The 19,312-nt window shown below is 36.0% G+C and overlaps 2 protein-coding genes across 2 annotated transcripts; both read right to left on the bottom strand.

The window, feature by feature from the left end:
• Positions 1 to 3,942: 3,942 nt before the first annotated feature.
• On the bottom strand, positions 3,943 to 7,314 carry LOC145914274 (carbohydrate sulfotransferase 11-like). The gene is made up of 5 exons (XM_083002079.1): positions 6,984 to 7,314; positions 6,356 to 6,510; positions 5,941 to 6,193; positions 4,888 to 5,059; positions 3,943 to 4,644 (listed from the first exon to the last, which is right to left on the bottom strand). The coding sequence occupies exons 1-5, from the start codon at positions 7,255 to 7,257 to the stop codon at positions 4,452 to 4,454; spliced, it is 1,047 nt and encodes a 348-aa protein (XP_082858205.1). The 5' UTR covers positions 7,258 to 7,314; the 3' UTR covers positions 3,943 to 4,451.
• A 6,382-nt stretch (positions 7,315 to 13,696) lies between these two features.
• On the bottom strand, positions 13,697 to 16,139 carry LOC145914436 (carbohydrate sulfotransferase 11-like). Its single transcript, XM_083002266.1, has 5 exons — positions 15,962 to 16,139; positions 15,334 to 15,488; positions 14,906 to 15,158; positions 14,103 to 14,274; positions 13,697 to 13,889 (listed from the first exon to the last, which is right to left on the bottom strand). The coding sequence occupies exons 1-5, from the start codon at positions 16,137 to 16,139 to the stop codon at positions 13,697 to 13,699; spliced, it is 951 nt and encodes a 316-aa protein (XP_082858392.1).
• Positions 16,140 to 19,312: the final 3,173 nt, after the last annotated feature.

Here is a 19,312-nt window from a genome sequence, read left to right as displayed (position 1 = left end):
TGTTGGTTTCATATAAAACTTAATACTCGAAAATTCTTTCTTTTGTTTTGGTTTGTTTCGGTTTTTTATTTTTGCACATGCTGGTTCTTGCAGATTGGGATTTTAATAATCCTTCCTTCAAATACAACTTGGTTTCGAAATTAAGCCAGTAGCTACATGACGAGTAATATCCACAACTTTTGGCAGAAGATTTATATCAAAAATAATTGGTCATATATGTCAAAACTGCACCCTTTCTAGCATTAACAGCTGCGTGCTGCGTTGCATGCCTACCACATTCAGTTTTATTGCATTTTTGCAAATGGCTAATAACGATTTTTCCCTCCTTGCAGAGACATCATTTTTCATTAAATGTTACTACGCAGACCACCAGCACAAACGCCATTCGTAGACCTAACTGTTAACACCACCAGAAACTTCCAACATCAGCAAAACCAAAATCGTTGGAGCCTAGCATGAAACCACACGCTAATTCTTGTGCTGGTGATTACAATCGGCGTCTCAATTTACAAATGTGCACAGAATCGGAAATTATACATTGAAGTTGGGCAACGTGCGCTTTGTCGTCGCCCAATATTCATTGTTATCCAAAGTTGCAATAAAATGTTTTTACTTCATGAAATCTACCTAACCAGCAGCACTTCCTTCACGTGACACAAGTTAACCATCAATTCAATTTTAAATGTTACTAGAACAACTTTGTGTCCACGCTTCTGATTTTAGAAAACTTGTTTCGCTTTTTATTAAAGCATCTTCAGTTCTACAAACAAAATAAACAGAAAAGACATAGTTAGACGCTAAAAATGATTACAAGCTTGTAACATCTGATCAGAGCGTCGTGCAGTATGTTAGCACCAGAGGTTTCTACTGTTCGGCCAGTTTTATCGTTTTATCATTTTTAGCGTCTAACTATGTCTTTTCTGTTTATTTTGTTTGTAGAACTGAAGATGCTTTAATAAAAAGCGAAACAAGTTTTCTAAAACCAGAAGCGTGGACACAAAGTTGTTCTAGTAACATTTAAAATTTATCCAAAGTTGTTGACTCTCGATCCACGCTTCGTTGAACGTTAATAACACGCTTCGCATACCAATTGTCAATTGCGTTTCTGTCTCGCGCATAAACTTAGAATCGCTTGCCTTTGAAAACAATTTTATATTTGCTTCGTGTCAACACTGGAATGTCATTTATACAGAATTTCGGGCTGAATGTTTGTTAATAGTAATATTTTCATCGCCATTTTTTAAATCCTGCATATTTTTGTAACTTAGGCTTTTCTTTACGACGTTTAGGTTTGGCAACATGATTTTTACGCATGTTTAATTTGTTAAAGTATATTTTGATGTCTCTTGGAAACGGGATTCGTATACCACTTAAAAATGCTAAACAGTATTTATCACATTGACCCAAAAGGTTATGTCAATTACTAAAAAGGCCTTGAAGCCCCCTCTGTTCTCAGTGTTTATAATGTTTGCGAAGTGCTTTAGCACTTAGCGTTGCAGAAATGCAAACACAATACTTCCCAGACGATATATGATGCCACTATAAATTCTGGAAAATACAGATACACCGGGACACGGCCAGGTAGCAAACCATAAGTATATGTATAACATGGAAAATTCAAGCGATCATTAAGTGCGAAATTTAATATTGTATAATAACTTTATTCCGCGGTATCAAATCACTTGAAGGCTTTATGTCATCAACTGCGGTTCTCACGATTTTCACATTCCACACAATCTCTTATTTTTGTACTCAGTACAAATACTTGGGAGGGGAGAAAAAGAGATTTCTGCGTCAAGGCAGAATACCGTTGAAAGCAGCTTTTTTATCTTCTGTGGCAGACGGCTTTCAAAATGTATATTGCATTACTAGATACAGTATAAGGCGCACACTCGGATGTCATCAGTCACCAACAAAATAGCACTCCCATAACCTCGCCTCAATGTTCATATTTTTGATGTTGTATACAATGTATTGTGTATACCGATTTTACATTTCTGACAATACTTACGTGGGCCTGTGTTTACCTGCTGGCTGTTCTTACCACAGTAAACACACATCGCTCAATTAATTCAATGTCGTGGGTGAGACAACTTGCCCTTTAGTAACTATCTAATGTACAGCAGGTTAATGTTTGTCAAGGGACATTGCGTACGTGGCGGCACTGGGTGTTTATGGGTGTTTGTATTGATAACCTTGATGGTTTTATCGGTGCCCGTGATATTCCATTTATTTTGTGCATTGTTCATTAGCGTATGCACATGATTTGATTTGACTTTGGGAAATAAACAAAATATACAAGACAGAAATCACTTAAACTTTATATCATGTGATTTCTAATTTTATGCCCAGCCAAAGTTTGAACCAGTAACAAAAAACTCAAAAACGTTAAGGTCAGATCTTCATCATACAGCACAATTTGTTACAACAACGTTCTGGTGTCTGATGGGCTATTTGTTGTTCATTTTTGAACAAGCAATCCACCAAATACATCAAAAGACTGCGTACATTGCAAAAAACGACGTTTTTTAGTTTTTGAGATGTAGTTGAGCCTGGCGGCATAAGGGTGCATATTTTTGTTGTACTATAACATGTGTATCGCAAGCTGTATATACTTAACGTTCTGCATGTGAAGTTCAATTTAATTAATTTTTAAACCCGAGCGTGAAATGCTTTTCAACATCTGCAAGTTGCAGAAAGCAGAACGATGACAAATAACAACTGCATAAGAAATCATACAAAATATAGAAAGTGATAAAAACAGCGACATACCCACATTGAGTTCAAACCTTGATTTCAAGTTACCTGCTAACACAAAAGGTAACTTTAAGGAGGACGTTTCGTAGATTCTGAATTTTTGTGCACCATATCTAGCTATTTGCTTTAAATTCTGCAATGAACAAGCTCTTATTCAAGCTTTTATGTCGTAATTCACTGAAATATTCTCAAGATAGAGTCCAACCCTAACCTATGCTGTGTTTATTCAGTCAATGATTAATCGAGTCGAAACCCGCATACCTGCAGGTTCTCGCATAAAAAGTTTAATTTTAGGAAATTCAGTTTGTGTTACCTTCATTGCAATTTTAAACTTATTTTTTGGGCCTCTAACTAGCTTTCATTTAAAGTAATAAACAAATAATGCTGTTAAACCAAGCAGAAAGACCTTGGTCGCATGTTCGACTACAAAGCGACGTAAAGTTTACTATACTCAAGAAAACTAACAACTTAAAATATTTATCAGTGGCACAAGGGTTGAGAAACACGTCCGTACATTTTATGTAAAGGATTATGTAGACACTTTATTTATGTTGAATCACTGATTTAAACACTCACAATACGTGCAGGTTCGCCCAACGAAACTTTTAAATCTTTATTTTTTTGTTCACATCATTGTTTTTCCTAAATAAGCTTTCCGCTCCATGGAGCCAGAACGGAGAAAGATTCACATGCGGTTTCACAGCTGATGGGCTCTTAACCTGTGGTCTTATGCGTTGCATCGCAAGTGTAAAGCTATGGTCAAGGATAGGTGATAGGCGTACTGTGTATTATTTTGTTTGATTTTGGCCATGCTGTTTGCAAAAATACATTAGTAATATTAAACCATGTCCGAAGTTCTTACTTATGTAGTTCGGGATTACCCAAATAAATAAGTTATCGTAGCAAACCAACTGAGACAAAAATAAATGCGCAAAAACCTGGTGGATGTTGTTGCGTACATTGGCCTTGATGCGAAACAAAATAACTTCATTATTATTATATTGGCTTCCTGTGTCTGTATAGTCTTACATACAGAGTATCGCTATTAACCACCGCCTGAATTTCAACAACCTGTTTGAAAGCAGGTGAAAAAAACATCGTAAATGATAATGTGCCAAAGCGATATAATGGGCTGAAATGAAACAATCAATCGCCATATATTTCAAATCAAACTTGAAACCAGTACAGAGAAAGATATAACATAACCTCGAGTTTTATCAGTCTTAGCGCACCGCTTCAAAATCCGAAGTAAAGTTCAACAAATCAGCAAACTGATGACAACATAAATTACTACTGATGCTGCCAGACGGGTTTTATTGCTGCAATACGGCTCTTCTGCCAATGATTTTAATATATCAACCTTTCGGCCACAATGCACCAGCCTTTATCAGAATATGATGAACACATGCACATCCTGATGAAGGCTGCTGCATGGTGGCCGAAACGTTGATATAACAAAAAAAGAGCCGTATTTAGCACTGATGACAACGTGATAATCCAACACTTTCTACTTGTTTTTTTCACTTTCAGTGTTGTTAAGAACAATGGTCCTAACTTTGCAATAAAACACAACATAACAATACACACAAAATAAACAAGAAAATAAAATATATTTTTTTCGCATGTGTAAATTCAGCTAATGATGTTATTAATTGAATTATATACACTAATGTTCGGAGAATCATGTCAAATTCCTATTGTTCAGATTTTTCGTATGCGAACATTTGAAAGTCCGACTTGTAAACTTGGTACAACTTGTTTAAACTTTCGGTGCCCAGATCTTTAAACTCGGGATCAGTGTAGATATTTGTTTGACTTCTTCCACTTTTAGAATAACCCTTGGGCATTCTGAGACTCCTTGGAGCACCAAGAAGTTTAAGAAGATACCTACATTGCCACAATAAACGCGGTTAAGTCTACTGAGATAAAATCTAAATTGCATTTTTCTTTCTATCTAATCAAATATTAAACAAAATTCCGTTAGTGAATTTTCGTTGTGTAGATTGTTTCAGTTTTAGTAACAAACTTTTTCTTTTAGCAAAAAATTTAAACACAAGCTCTTTTCAATTTAAGTTATTTCGTATATTAAAATAAAAATATTTTTTACACACGCCTTTATCAAACGCTTACTTTAAGTCTTCCTCAATAGTTTCTATCTTGGCTATGACGTCAAAATCATTTTGACAGGGATGGCAAACCACCCGCACACTATTCCAATGGTTATCCCTCCCGTTAATATTTGTGTTGTTCGCATCGTAAATATAATTAATGAATTCTGTGAATGTTGGAATCTCTCCAGTTGCTGAAAATATAACAGAGGAATTATTAGTTTTCATACGGATGAAATTTCTACATCTTGTTTGCTTAGAAATTTCCACCAGAAACAATTCCTTACGTAGTGAATCACATTGCTTTGTAAATTATTGAGAAGATTATTAAGACGTTTTACTATAGGCATATGTCAACTGAATCTGAATTGTGCTATTTACAAACACAGTAAAGATTGATATTCCGCGATAAAAAAGATTCGTTTAAATCAGCAACAAATAATTCAAATAACGTGGATTGTCACAAAAAAAAAATTAAAATTCATTTTTAAACTTTTATAATTTCATAGGGGTTAACTGGTAAGATCGTGTATGAAGTAAATAATAAGTTACATCAGGACGGATAAAGTTATCATGCCTTTAAAAGTACTTCAATTTTTTCAGGGTTCGAATTAGCGGTTAAAAAAACGAATCACAAAAACGTTACAACTTAAATTCCAATGCTTAAATTTTTGAAAAAAAATTCTTGAAAAAATACGAGGATTGAAAGAAGATAGTCGTTGACATTGCCAAGAAACGTTAACAACGTTGTATGCATCAGCGCTTGTTGCGTGTACGAATGATTAGATAAAGAAGGATGCGGCGCATTATAATCTGCTGCGTGTTGCATCGCAATGATCTCAAAAACGGGTCGCAACAATTCCAAAAATGGTTCGCAATTTGCGAACTGCTAATTCGATCCCTGTATATAATTGTTTTAACAACATCGAACTTATAATTGCCAAGATAAATGCATAAACGAACAAAAACGCTTTTAAGGTAGAATGGTACAAACTCTATTCCGAAATGTTGGTATTTTTTTGTTTCGGGCAACGCAGCGACAAATTATAAAACACTGAAAAATAATCTTTCTTACCATTTCTTCGATCTTCAGTGCCATATTTTTCACGTATAAGTCTGGCCCTCTTTTCAAATTGAGGTACCTTGGCATTCCATTGCTTGGTAAGTTTGTTTTTGTAAGCTGACAATGCACGTTCAAATGGATGTCTCACTACAATGAAACGAGTGTAGTTTTTCTTTTCCACAAATTTTGGGAAGCCATTACTTCTGATTGTAAAGTTTTGAGCAACAGTTTGATGTAGGAAGTCTGTTTGATCGATCACATTTTTCTATAAATTGCAAACAGTTTGGTTTGAGTAGGTCTTAGTGCAGGGTTCGAAATTAAAAATCATAGAGCGGCAAAACAGGACAGTGCGGTAATTTTAAAAGTTTTTCGTTCTATCTCCTTAAACAAAGGAATCAAGAACTCTTTTATGCAACAAAAGTCTCACTGGAAATATATTTTCTGCGTTGTTTCCAAATCCATTTAGACCCAACATAACCCGCTTCATGTTTGAGCAACCGGTTTTAGGAACTGGACAGTAAACAAGTTTGAATTTCTTTGACGAAATTAATTTAACCACGTCTTTTCCGGACCCAGTGAGACCTGCATATAAAAGCGTAATCAATTTTGACCAATAAAAATGCGAATATCACTTTACAACAAGTCACCAACGACTGAAACAACCAGAAAAACAGAATGTCCTGACGTTTTCTTTTAGAAACCGATTATTATTTCAGTACTATCTGCACGAAAGTTTTCATTTATTATGCGTTGTGTCCAATGTTTGTTGCAAATGTTTCTAATGTAAAAAATGCTTTTATTCGAAAACCATTATGTCATGATGACTGCTTTTTGAAGTACAGCATTGTTGTTTAGAGTACTGCTCCACAATTTAACTCATAATTCCAAACTATAAAAATTGGGGAATATTTGTCTGGAGTTTAGATTGGTATATTTTCCAACTATTGCAAGATTTGTTTACTTTTCCATAAAAGAAAGTTATACTACAGTTACAGACCAGTCGCAGACTATAGTTTACAACAGTAAGCAGAATCGTAGGTAAAATTTTATAATACCTAACTTTTTGCAAGTGACATGTGCCCTCTTCCGTCTCTCCTCCATTCTAATTTTCATTCGTCCCATAAATTCTCTGTTGTCGTTTTCCAAACTATCCTCAATTTCCTCTTGTTCCGTTAGCATTTCTTTAGTTTTGTACAAGGACAAAATTGACATATCCCTTCCCGTTTTGATCATGTTTATACTTTTTACGCTACGTAGCTCATAAAGCAGCATTAATGCGGATAGAATGAGACATACAATTAGCACGTGTTGCTTCTTCGCTTTTTCCATTGCCCTTGCAAACAAATATCATTTTATACATACAAATCAATCTTATAATCTTACATATCATTCCTGGAAATCAATCTTTTGGTTAGTTGCATTTACAAGACTGTATGACGTAGAAAGTATTTTGTCAATACTTTGTAGCGCATAAAATTTATATACCACCTTACAATAATATGCGAATGCTTAGCATGTAATCTTTACGGATTATTTTTAACACACATGTCAATTCATAACTAGCAGGCGGATTTAACTTGCTCTTCAATATAACTAATAGTTTCCATTAGAACATCGTAGCATAAGATTAGAAGAATGCTATGCATGGACATCACATCTTGCACGTATGAACGGAATCAATACTATAACAACAACAAAAACAATGAAATCTGCATTACCGTTAAGGTAACATTTCAAGTAAAGCCGCAATTGTTTTTGGTTGTGATTCAATTGATTCAATTGTTTTCACGCATCCGGTGGGCTATTTACAATGCGGTTATTTTCGCAACTGAATGCCAACATAGCCAGCACCCTCACCTATTCGGTAGTTACTTATGTATGTGATAAAAGTTGTTTGCATTCCTGCCATTTTTGAAAGCAATACGAACACCAACATTTCAACATCCACTTATACATCACATTGCGCAATGGCTGTCAAGTCAAGAATATATATTTTTTCACTTTTCTTTCACAAAAGCGTTACTCAAATCTAGGTTATAAATATTTTATGAGAGTTTTAACGACGTTTATGCAAGCTTCCAGCAACCATCGCATGTCAATCGCAAACAATGTATACAAACCGTGTGCTTATTCCAAATTTAGGTTAAATTATCTAGTGATGATGTACATAACCAAATAGTCATATCACGCCCAAAAGTATAGTCATCTACTTTCATATAAACATTAAAACTCTATGCCTAACTGCTGCTTTGTCCTACTATTCCACCAGTTGGGGAGTTTGTGTTTTGAAAGGCTTCTTTCTTACGTAATGGGCTGAAGAATTTCATATCACATGGTATTTACGAGCCAACTGCCTTTCACTCACTGTATCGCATATTCTATTGTATTTTATTTTCAATTCTAATGATCTGGCGACCTAATGAGACTCATCGCGCTGTCATTATCCAGACAATTGACAGGGAAGTTACGTACCCTGCAAACTAGTACCCCTTCGTTCGAACAGCCATGAGGCATCGGCAGCCAACAAAAAGTGAGTTTTTTCAACAGACTTCATCACTTTAAAGCACCTTGTGTCACCTATCTATGCAATTCGATGTAAGTGACTTTTCCGATTTTGTAGTCGAAAATACGTTTGGGGAGTTGTACTACCCTGGATACACAAACACAAGGTATGGCCTTCACTATACTAACACAACGAAACTTGATCGCATATTTGAAAATGATTTTGGTCATCGGTTTGTTTTTGCGTAAACTTTATACACATATGGCCCAGACTGGATAAGAATGTGGATTCCAGTACCTGTAGTTTTGGGTCTTTTATGGTGATGTTCTTGTACATACTTTAGATCACTGTGGTTCCAGACACTTACCATTTGAGAACCCCTGGGTTAATCGCATACTTTGTTTTATTATTAAGATTCGTAAATTTCAAAACTAATAGCGTCAAGACTAATTTCCGGTAAATTATAGAATTTTGACGATTTATTCAATTAACTCAAATTTTGACTTTAATGTGAATGCCGCACAATAGGTTTAATGTAGTGTTTGCAAAAACATACGACGCTATTACTTAAAAGACTGCCACTTTCTTAATGTATGTTTTTTGCGTAAATCTACATGCTGTGAATTCATCGTTCGCCTTTGTTGCAATATTTTGAAACTATTCTGGACAAAGTAAACTTTCTTATGAACTTGACTAAATATTTGCCGTGGCAACATCTATCTCTAGAGACAAACCTGTCTACAGATAAAAGAGAGAAAGCATCGCTGTTCGAGTGTAAATTAGCACCTTTGTTAACAACTAGTCCTTTTTTCTTCAACATCATCTCATATTCCGGTTGATTGCCTGAAAATGCTTGGCACGTTGAATAAAATAAAACCGGTTTGGTGTGTATTTGACAAAGCTGCCGAAGATTAAACCTGTTTACTTATGTACGTGTTAAAGGATTGTATAAATGCCCTAAAGCACATTTCCAATCACTTCCTCTGCAACGCTGGTAATTACAGCACTGCAGGCGTTTATTTAAGTTAAATTAAATGTGCTTCGTTACAGACACATTATTTTAACCCCAAACTACCTATCAGCCAAGCTTGGGAAATGAAGTGATTAATAGAACTTTGACAATACAATTACACAGAACATAAAGCAACGATTTTTTTGTACTGATTTTCAAGGCGTGAAGTAATAACTACGATAACAACTGATTAAATTTGTTGAAAAGCTATTTACTATTGTCCCCAAGAAGCGTTTCGTCTGATGATCATTTGCGCCGAAGGCAGTGGTCATTTTGCAATCGACGGTGTGTAGTAAAACTACCATCTAAAGCGGGATAAAGAAAAGCTTAATCCCGCTTTAGATGGTAATTTTTAGCTTTGATCTTGGAGGCAGTTTGTTAAGCACACCATTGAAAGCTGATTTAATTGTTAGTTCATTATTTATGAGACAAAACGTTGTTTCAGCCTTATTTCAAATACTCCACACTGACCAAACAATGAAATAAGACGTCATAATCAAATTGCAATGACGACTGTGATCAAAATAATGCATAATGCATTGACTAGTCTTGTGTGGTGCTCACAGTTATAGTCTTCCTAAAAGTGTTTCTTTTGAGATGAACGCAGCCAACAATAGGCATAAAATGACCATTGGTGTACGTTGCTGATATGTGCAAACTTCATTAACATTGGGCGTATTGTTTTTGCAGAAATTGGCGCTTTCGGGCGTGTTGAAACAATAAAATTCGCGCTTTATGTAAAAACAATCTAGCAACACTGTGCTAAACTCGTAACAAAGACTGCGTAGTAGCCGTGCGCGTGTAGACCGCGTGGTTATGTTGGCTTGTTCTTGTGTTGCCAGTTTTTATCATGTGTTTTAACTATAAGATTCTATTTGAATAAGGCCTTATTGCAGGCATGTGTAATGTTTTTTTGTCTGGTAACTGTGCTTTGTGACATTTGGAAGTTTTACTGCCATTTGATTAATGCAACTGATGGATGTGATTTCACAACGGGAAGCCTATGTTTGCGTATAGATGTACAATTGTGTTTCTTTTTTGTTTAAATAGAAACCGTTCCTGTTCTGGCGCGTTGATGTTGTGCCAGTCAGGCAAAAACGAATTCCACACTCGCGTCAAGCAATGGCTGCGAGACGTTTCAATGTCGGCGCTTGTCTCAGAAGCTGGTAGTCGTTCACCCCCTGGAAGTGGGACCTCGAAACGACGTGATTCCACTATTCACAGTGGAAGTGTAAAGTCTGCCGGGAGCTCGACATACAGTCTAAAGTTGAAGGAAAGCCGTGTCAAACTAAACCTTTCTCGTTTAGCACGCAAGCAAGACAAAGAAAGAAAATTTGAAGCTAAAATAGCAGATCGCGAATCTCAACGGAAGTTGGAACTAGCAGAAGCCGAACTGAACGCATGGGAAGAAGTTTCTAGTGTTTGTTCGTTGAATTACGAACCCCGCAAAGACACAGTGTTTCCCAAGAATTCTGAAGAATTAGTGATCAAAGTCATTCCGCCGCTGTATTGAATACAAGTGTGTGTTGTGTTCTGCGGGCTTGGCCACTACCTAGGATAATTTGGGCGCCTTTTCAGCACATTTCGACTAATAGCGAATATCCCAAACCAGATAAAATAAAGTTTGAGAAATTCGAACGTCCCCGTGCGCTTAAGGTGGTGTCGAGGGAGGTGCGGGTTACGTCATCCGATAACGTTGGCTGTTTGGAGCAACCTTTGGTGAGGAACAACTGTTTTCGTTATTCTTTACCATCTAAGACTGAGGATCAGCGACGTGACGAACAAAAGGTACCACGTTTCGACTTAATTATACTGAAGTTGGTGAAGGTTTTCTCCCAAACCACAAATAACAAAGTTTGATGGCGACCCTATGGACTATTGGTCATTTGTAAATAGATACAGAGAATTAATATTGCTAGCTGATTAGATTCTGATGACTTAAGACTTACGTACTTGCTATAACATTGCACGCCGAGTGCCAATGAGAAGCTGTGGCATCATATACGTCATCCTCAAACCCTGCAATCAGCTACGAACTTGCCTGGAAAGAACTGTACGAACGCTTTGGTCAACCACATCATCGCTCGTTGCTGCGAAAGGAAGTTGCAAGAAAGTCCGAAGATTGGACTAAACGACCCCGACGATTTGGAAAAGTTAGCCGTCCTCCTTAAGAGATGCTGCGTATCATTGGAGGAAATCACTGGTATGTCTACCGTTGATTCCGTCGGTTTAATTGTTGCTACCTGTGGAGATGCTATGTATGGGTTTCTTTCTCTATTGCATTCCAAAGGACAAAGGGAAGAGTCGCGCGTTTTTGGATTTTGCGAATTTTGTTGTAAAGCAGAGTGAGGTAGCCAACAAAAAAGAATCACGGTATCAAACGACAAAAGGCGAGGTCATACAACGCCACTGCTTCTACTGGTGCACAGAAATCGGTGCAGATCGAACAACAGTCAACACAACGAAAAAAAAACGTGTCCTTGTTGTGCAAAGCCGCATGACCTCGACGTCTGCTATGCGTTTCACCCTTTACAGCCCAAAGGTATACTGAGCAACAGAAAAAATTATTGTATTGCGTTTTGTTGCGTTGATGGGTCGAATAACACATTTCATAAAAAACATTTAAGATGTTTGACCGTTAACCCCCATTTTCTGGTGGGGCCACCTGTGACCCATTGGGCTCTGGAGGATACACAACGAAAAAATTTACTTTCTAATTTTGTTGAAACTAGTGAAGCTATGCATTCTTTAGTAGTACAAGTAACAACCTGAATGAAATCGATGCAATATTTTACTATGTTTGGTCAAACAACTAATTTTCAGACCCCCACTACGTGTGATATTTGTGTTTCGCAGGTTCATATGGGCAGAAAACGTTGTATTTCAGTATTTAAAGCTAAACAACGCCTTATTTAAGTTGTAACAGCTATATTTGACTTTTACTGGTCAATGAATATTTATTCCAATACAATTTTTAAAAAACCTACACAAATAGCTATATTACCGTGCAGAAAATAAAAACCTGACCCGAAATTGAGACAATAGATGATACAAGCATTATTTCTACTATTATGTGATGCTGTTATGTAATAATATTCATTGAAAAACTTAAAAACATGGTTCATAAAAATTCATCGTACTTGACACCAATGTCCATTACACGACCCCCACAGGACTCTGGGCTTTAAAGGTAAAAAAAAAATTGAAAAAACAGAAACCTTTTTTGTATGAGTCTTTAAAGTTATGGGGTTCGGTGACCCCTGGGGCTCTAAAGCGTTAACATGTCCTGAACTACGACAATTTGAGAGCGAAAGGTTTGTGTTTACGTAGGGTAGTTTCTTGAATACCGTGGGCTGTCATGGTAGCAACTCATTGTCCGCTTGGTTAGACATTGTTCCTGTTCGAGTCCGCGTTGGGGACAAGGAAATTGAAACATATGCTCTGCTGGACACTGGTTCGGACAAAACCTCTGAGAGAAACGGCTGATCAACATTTTGTTTAATTTTTGGCCACGCAGTTTACAAAAATACATGATGAGAACCAAAATAACTTCACCATTGGTTTCCTGTGTTTATAAGTCTTACATACACTGTATCGCTATTACCCACTGCCTGGATATGAACAACCTTTTTGAAAGTAGGAGAAAAGACCAGTTGTAAACGATAATGTGCCAAAGCGAACTAATGGGATGAAATGAAGCACCTTCAATCGCCATATATTTTAAATCAAACTTGAAACCAGTACAGAGAAAGATATAACATAACCACGAGTTTTATCAGTCTTAGCGCAACGTTTCAAAATCCGACGAAAAGTTCAACAAATCAGCACACTGATGACAACATAAATTACTAATGATGATGCAAGGCATGTTTTATTGCTGCAATACGGCTCTTCTGCCAATGATTTTAATAGATAAACCTTTTAGCCACAATGCACCAGCCTTTATCAGAATACGATGAACATCCTGATGAAGACTGCTGCATGGTGGCCGAAACGTTGACATAACAAAATTATTGACAGAAGAGCCGTATTGCAGCAATGATGACAACCTAATAATCAATCACTTTCTGTTTGTTTTTCTGACAGTACTTTCTGTGTAGTTGAGAACAATGGTCATAACTCTGCAATAAAACACTGTATAACAATACAAAAAAAATAAACAACAAAACAAAATATTAATTTTTTCGCATGGGCAAATTAAGCTAATGATGTCATTAATTGAATTGCATACATTACTGTTTGGGGAATCTTTCCTATGGTTCAGATTTGTCATAAGCAAACATTTCAAAGTCCCACTTGTAAACTTGGTACAACTTGTTTAAACTTTCGCTGCCCAGATCTTTAAACTCGGGATCAGTGTAGATATTTGTTTGACTTTTTCCACTTTTAGAATAACCCTTGGGCATTTCGAGACTCCTTGGAGCACCAACAAGGTTTAGAATATACCTATATTTCCACAATTAAAGCGGTTAGTCTACAGACATAAAATCTAAATTACATAAACAAGTTTCCGTTGGTGAATTTTCGTTGTGTAGATTCTTTTATTTTTAGTAACGAACTTTGTCTTTTAGTAAAAAATTTTACCTCATGCTCTTGTGTTAATTTAAATTATTCCTTAGATTAAACATATTTTTTACACACGTCTTTTCAAACGCTTACTTTAAGTCTTCCTCGATAGTTTCTATCTTGGCTATGACGTCAAAATCATTTTGACAGGGATGGCAAATCACCCGCACACTATTCCAATGGTTATCGATCACGTTAATATCTGTATTGTTCGCATCGTAAATATAATCAATGAATTCAGTAAATGTTGGAATCTCTCCAGTAGCTGAAAATATAACAGAGGAATTATTAGTTTTCATACGGATGAGATTTCTATATCTTGTTTGCTTAGAAATTTCCCCCAGAAACGATTCGTTACGTAGTGAATCACATTGCTTTGTAAATTATTCAGAAGATTATTAAGACGTTTTGTTCTATAGGCATGTCAACTAAATCAGAAGTGAGCTATTCATAAACTCAGCAGAGGTTGTTATTCCGCGATAAAAAAGATTCGTTAGGTTACTAGTTTTCCTGACCAAATCAGCAAGAAATAATTCAAACAACGTGGATATGAAAGTTACTACTTTTAATGACTAGTTTTTGTCACAAAAATGCATTTTTTAAACACATTTTTTAAACTTGTATAATTGCATAGGCGTTAACTGGTAAAATCGTGTATGAAGTAAACAATAAGTTACAACAGGACGGTTGAAGTTATCATGGTTCTAAAACTACTTCAAACTATATAATTGTTTAAATAACATCGAACCTATAATTACCAAGATGAATGCACAAACAAACAAAAACGCGTGGTAGAATGGTACAAACTCTATTTAATCCGGTTGGTTAGTGTGTTTTTTTATGTTTCAGGCAACGCAGCGACAAATTATAAAACACTGAAAAATAATCATTCTTACCATTTCTTCGATCTTCAGTGCCATATTTTTCACGCATAAGTCTGGCCCTCTTTTTAAATTGAGGTACCTTGGCAATCCATTGCTTGTTAAGTTTGTTTTTGTAAGCTGACAATGCACGTTCAAGTGGATGTCTCACTACTATGAAACGAGTATAGTTTTGCTTTTCCACAAAATCTGGGAAGCCATTACTTCTGATTGTAAATTTTCGTGCAACAAATTTATGAAGGAGTTGTGTTTGATCGATCACATTTTTCTATAAATGGGTACAGTTTGGTTTGAGTAGGTATTAGTGCAAACAGGGTTTGAAATTAAAAATCATAGAGCGGAAAAAACATGACAGTGCGGTAATCTTAAACGTTTTGCGTTTTAGCTCCTTAAAAAAAGGTATTAAGAAAATTTTATGACTTTTTTATGCAGCAAAATCTCACTGGAAATATATTTTCTGTGTTGTTTCCAAATCCATTTAGACCCAACATAACCCGCTTCATGTTTGAGCAACCGGTCTTAGGAACTGGACAGTAAACAAGTTTGTATTTCTTTGACGAAATAAATTTAACCACGTCTTTTCCGGACCCAGTGAGACCTGCATATAAAAGCGTAATCAATTTTGACCAATAAAAATGCGAATATCACTTTACAACAAGTCGTCAACGAATGAAACAACTAGAAAAACAGAATGTCCTGACATTTTCCTTTAGAAACCGATTATTATTTCTGTACTATTTGCACGAAAGTCTTTCTTTATTATGCGTTTTGTCCAATGTTTGTTCCAAATGTTTCTTATGTGAAAAATGCTTTTATTCGTAAACCACGATGGCATGATGACCGCTTTCTGAAGTACAGCATTGTTGTTCAGAGTATTGCTCCACAATTTAACTCATAATTATAAACTATAAATATTGGGGAATATTTGTCCGGAGTTTGGATTGGTAAATTATCCAACTATTGTAAGATTTATTTATTTTTCCATAAAAGAAAGTTATACTACAGTTACAGACCAGTCGCAGACTATAGTTTACAACAGTAAACAGAACCGTATGTAAAATTTTATAATACCTAACTTTTTGCAAGTGTCACGTGCCCTCTTCCGTCTCTCCTCCATTCTATTTTTCATTCGTCTCATAAATTCTCTGTTGTCGTTTTCCAAACTATCCCCAATTTCCTCTTGTTCCGTTAGCATTCCATTAGTTTTGTACAAGGATGAAATTGACATATCCCTTCCCGTTTTGATCATGTTTATACTTTGTACGCTACGTAGCTCATAAAGCATTAATGCGAATAGAATGAGACATACAATTAGCACGTGTTGCTTCTTCGCTTTTTCCATTGCCCTTGCAAACAAATATCAATTTATTCATACAAATCAGTCTTATAATCTTACATATCATTCCTGAAAATCAATCTTTTGGTTAGTTGCATTTACAAGACTCTATGACGTAGAAAGTAGTTTGACAATACTTTGTAGCGCATAAAATTTATATACTACCTTACAATAATATGCGAATCATAACACGTCACTTGCAAACGACCTCTCAAAACTTAGAGAAGAATGCTTACCATGTCATCTTTACGGATTATTTTTAGCATACATGTCAAGTCATAACTAACATGTGGATTTCACTGCTTTTCAACATAACTAATAGTTTCCATTAGAACAGCTGCGTCGCATGAGATTAGAAGAATGCTATGCATGGATGCTTGTGAATTGATTCTGGGAATCATTTCCCGTTCTGTTGCAAGTGACCCTGACGATTTCCACTTTATTTTAGGTTAAAATATATTACAAAGGTTCTCCACTACCCCACAACACGCCCTTCAAATAACTAAAAACCTGCAACGTGCAACGGATGGAAGCGTTGAGAAAACGCGAGAAGGTTAGGACACAGGAAAACATAAAAACACGGTGATGATAAAACACGGAAAAGATCAAATTCCCCATTTCCCGTGTATTTGTTTTTTTCCTGTTTCCTTATTTTTTCCGCGTTTTCGTGTTGTGACAAATATATTTCTTTTGTGAGTGGAGAATCTTTTTATTTTATTTTAACCTAATTCTTGCTTTGCTTTTTTATAGACACTAATGATGGTTTCAACAAAGCGAAATATATTTGTCTAATTTAACAAGATTAACAGATTTTAGCCTCGAACGAAAGTTTCTTAGATAGTGCTATGCATGGATATCACATCTTGCACGTAGGAACGGAATCAATACTATAACAACAACAAAAACAATGAAATCTGCATTACCGTTAAGGTAACATTTCAAGTAAATCCACAATTGTTATTTGTTGTAATTCAATTGTAACCAAAATAAGCCGTTTATATTCGCGCATCCGGTGGACTGTTTTCAATGCGGTTATATCAGAACAACCAACTCATTTCCGCAACTGAATGTCAACATAACCCGCACCCTTAACTATTCGGTGGCTACTTATGTGGAATATAAAAGTTGATGCATTCCTGCCATTTTGATGACAATTACACACTTTACATTACTTTTCGAAGAAAGCTATACGAATACTAACATTTCAACATCCACTGACATCACATTGCACAATGGCTGTCAAGTCGAGAAGATTTGAATTTGTTTCACTTTTCTCTCACAAAAACGTTACTCAAATCTCGGTTGTATGTATAAATATTTTATATGAGCTTCCAGCAACCATCGCATGCCAATCGCAAACAATGTATACAAACCGTGTGCTGAATTATTGTGACTCATCGCGCTATTATCATCGAGACAATTGACAGGAAAAAGACAATTAACAATTGACAATTGACAACAAATATTTATATTTAACGATGTTTTCTGCAAGCTTCCAGCTACCATCGCATACCAATCGCAAACAATGTATACAAACCGTGTACTGAGTTATTGAGACGCATCGCGCTATCATCATCGAGACAATTGACGAGGAAGTTACGTACCTGCAAACTGGTACCCCTTCGTTCGAACAGCCATGAGGCATCGGCAGCCAACAAAAAGTGGAATTTTTGCAACAGACTTCATAACTTTAAAGCAACTGAATGCCATCGTTACTTTGTCCTTCCAAGACTTCAGGACAGCAAAATTGTAATTCGTGGTGAATCACAAAAACACAAACCGCCCAGCAACCTGTTTACTGTCAGGGCTACTCTTGATTTGGCATTTTTTTTTAAAAGAGACTGACTTTCATATTAAAAAATGCACACTACCTTTCGCGAGTACCTCTAGCTTCATCAGGTGTAAATAAACACAATGCGATACAACAAGCCAGCGCAAGACGGTCAAAGAAAAAAGGCACTGTGGAACGATAAGCTGTCGTTAGTTGGCGTCGTCGTGTTGTGATAGCATACCCTTACAGCATATATTTTGTTTAGTGCTATTTAGAAAATGTTGTCTTTGTTGATGGCCTTTGATTTACTTAGCTTGTTTTGCAGCTTAATCGTTTATAAATGGCTTTAGTGTGAAATTATTTGTTGGTAAAGTTGACCTCAAAAGTTCCATGACAAATTATTCTGAAAAGCAGGACAAGGAACCTACAGAAAGTAAAGGTAATTTAACTTCAATATTGTATATATTGCTATTTTTCATGTACAGTTACGTTGGTTCCAACAATTATCAAAGACATTAAAATGTTTTTAAATCTTACACCCAAACCTGATTTTCAGATATCCTATCCATTTTTTTGCGAATAACAAATTTGATTGTAACAAAAATGTTTCATTACAGAAGCATTGTCGAAAAACTACATTCTGCATCCAAGAAATCAAAGAAAGTGGGTTGTTTTTTGAACATGCACCGAGAAGGCAATGCGGAGAGAAAGGCAATGCGGAGAGAAATGTAATGCGGCGACTTTTAAAAGGTACGTTTTGTGCATATTTTAAAACTGTGTCTCAGTGTGTAACACTGTTGTATAAACTATAATTATATTGATTGGTGATATTCTTGCTTTGTTTTTGCAGTACTCCAATTCCAGCAGCGGATTATACGACACCGCATTTTTTTAATTATGTTAAGGTATATCTGGTGTTGAAAGGAACGTTTCAAAATAGTCAGATCGTTGGAAGATTAGACGTTAATTGCAACGTTAGCCCAACGTTCCGAAACTATGTCTAAACAACGTGACACTAGTCAATGTTTTTACGTTGAAGAAACATTCGCGTAAACGTTTTAGAGACGAATCCTGTGACGTAAAATGCAACGTAAAACAAATGTCCATTCGCGATGTATAAGCAGCTACGTCACAAAAACGTCGTTTCGAGTCGACATTTCTACGTAAACATAACGTTGTTATGAATGTCAAGCCAACGTTGGTTTGAACGTTACTGTACAGAACGTTATTTCTACGTATGTGGTTGACGTTTTCAAAAACGTTTTCAAGACGTAGTTTCGAGTCGACAGATTTACGTATAAGTAATGTTACAACG

Source organism: Ascidia mentula, chromosome 9 (genome assembly GCF_947561715.1).
Source record: "Ascidia mentula chromosome 9, kaAscMent1.1, whole genome shotgun sequence".
Classification (NCBI taxonomy): Eukaryota; Metazoa; Chordata; class Ascidiacea; order Phlebobranchia; family Ascidiidae; genus Ascidia; species Ascidia mentula.
Note: the sequence above shows the minus strand (reverse complement) of the source record. Positions and strands in the feature narration are given on the sequence as shown.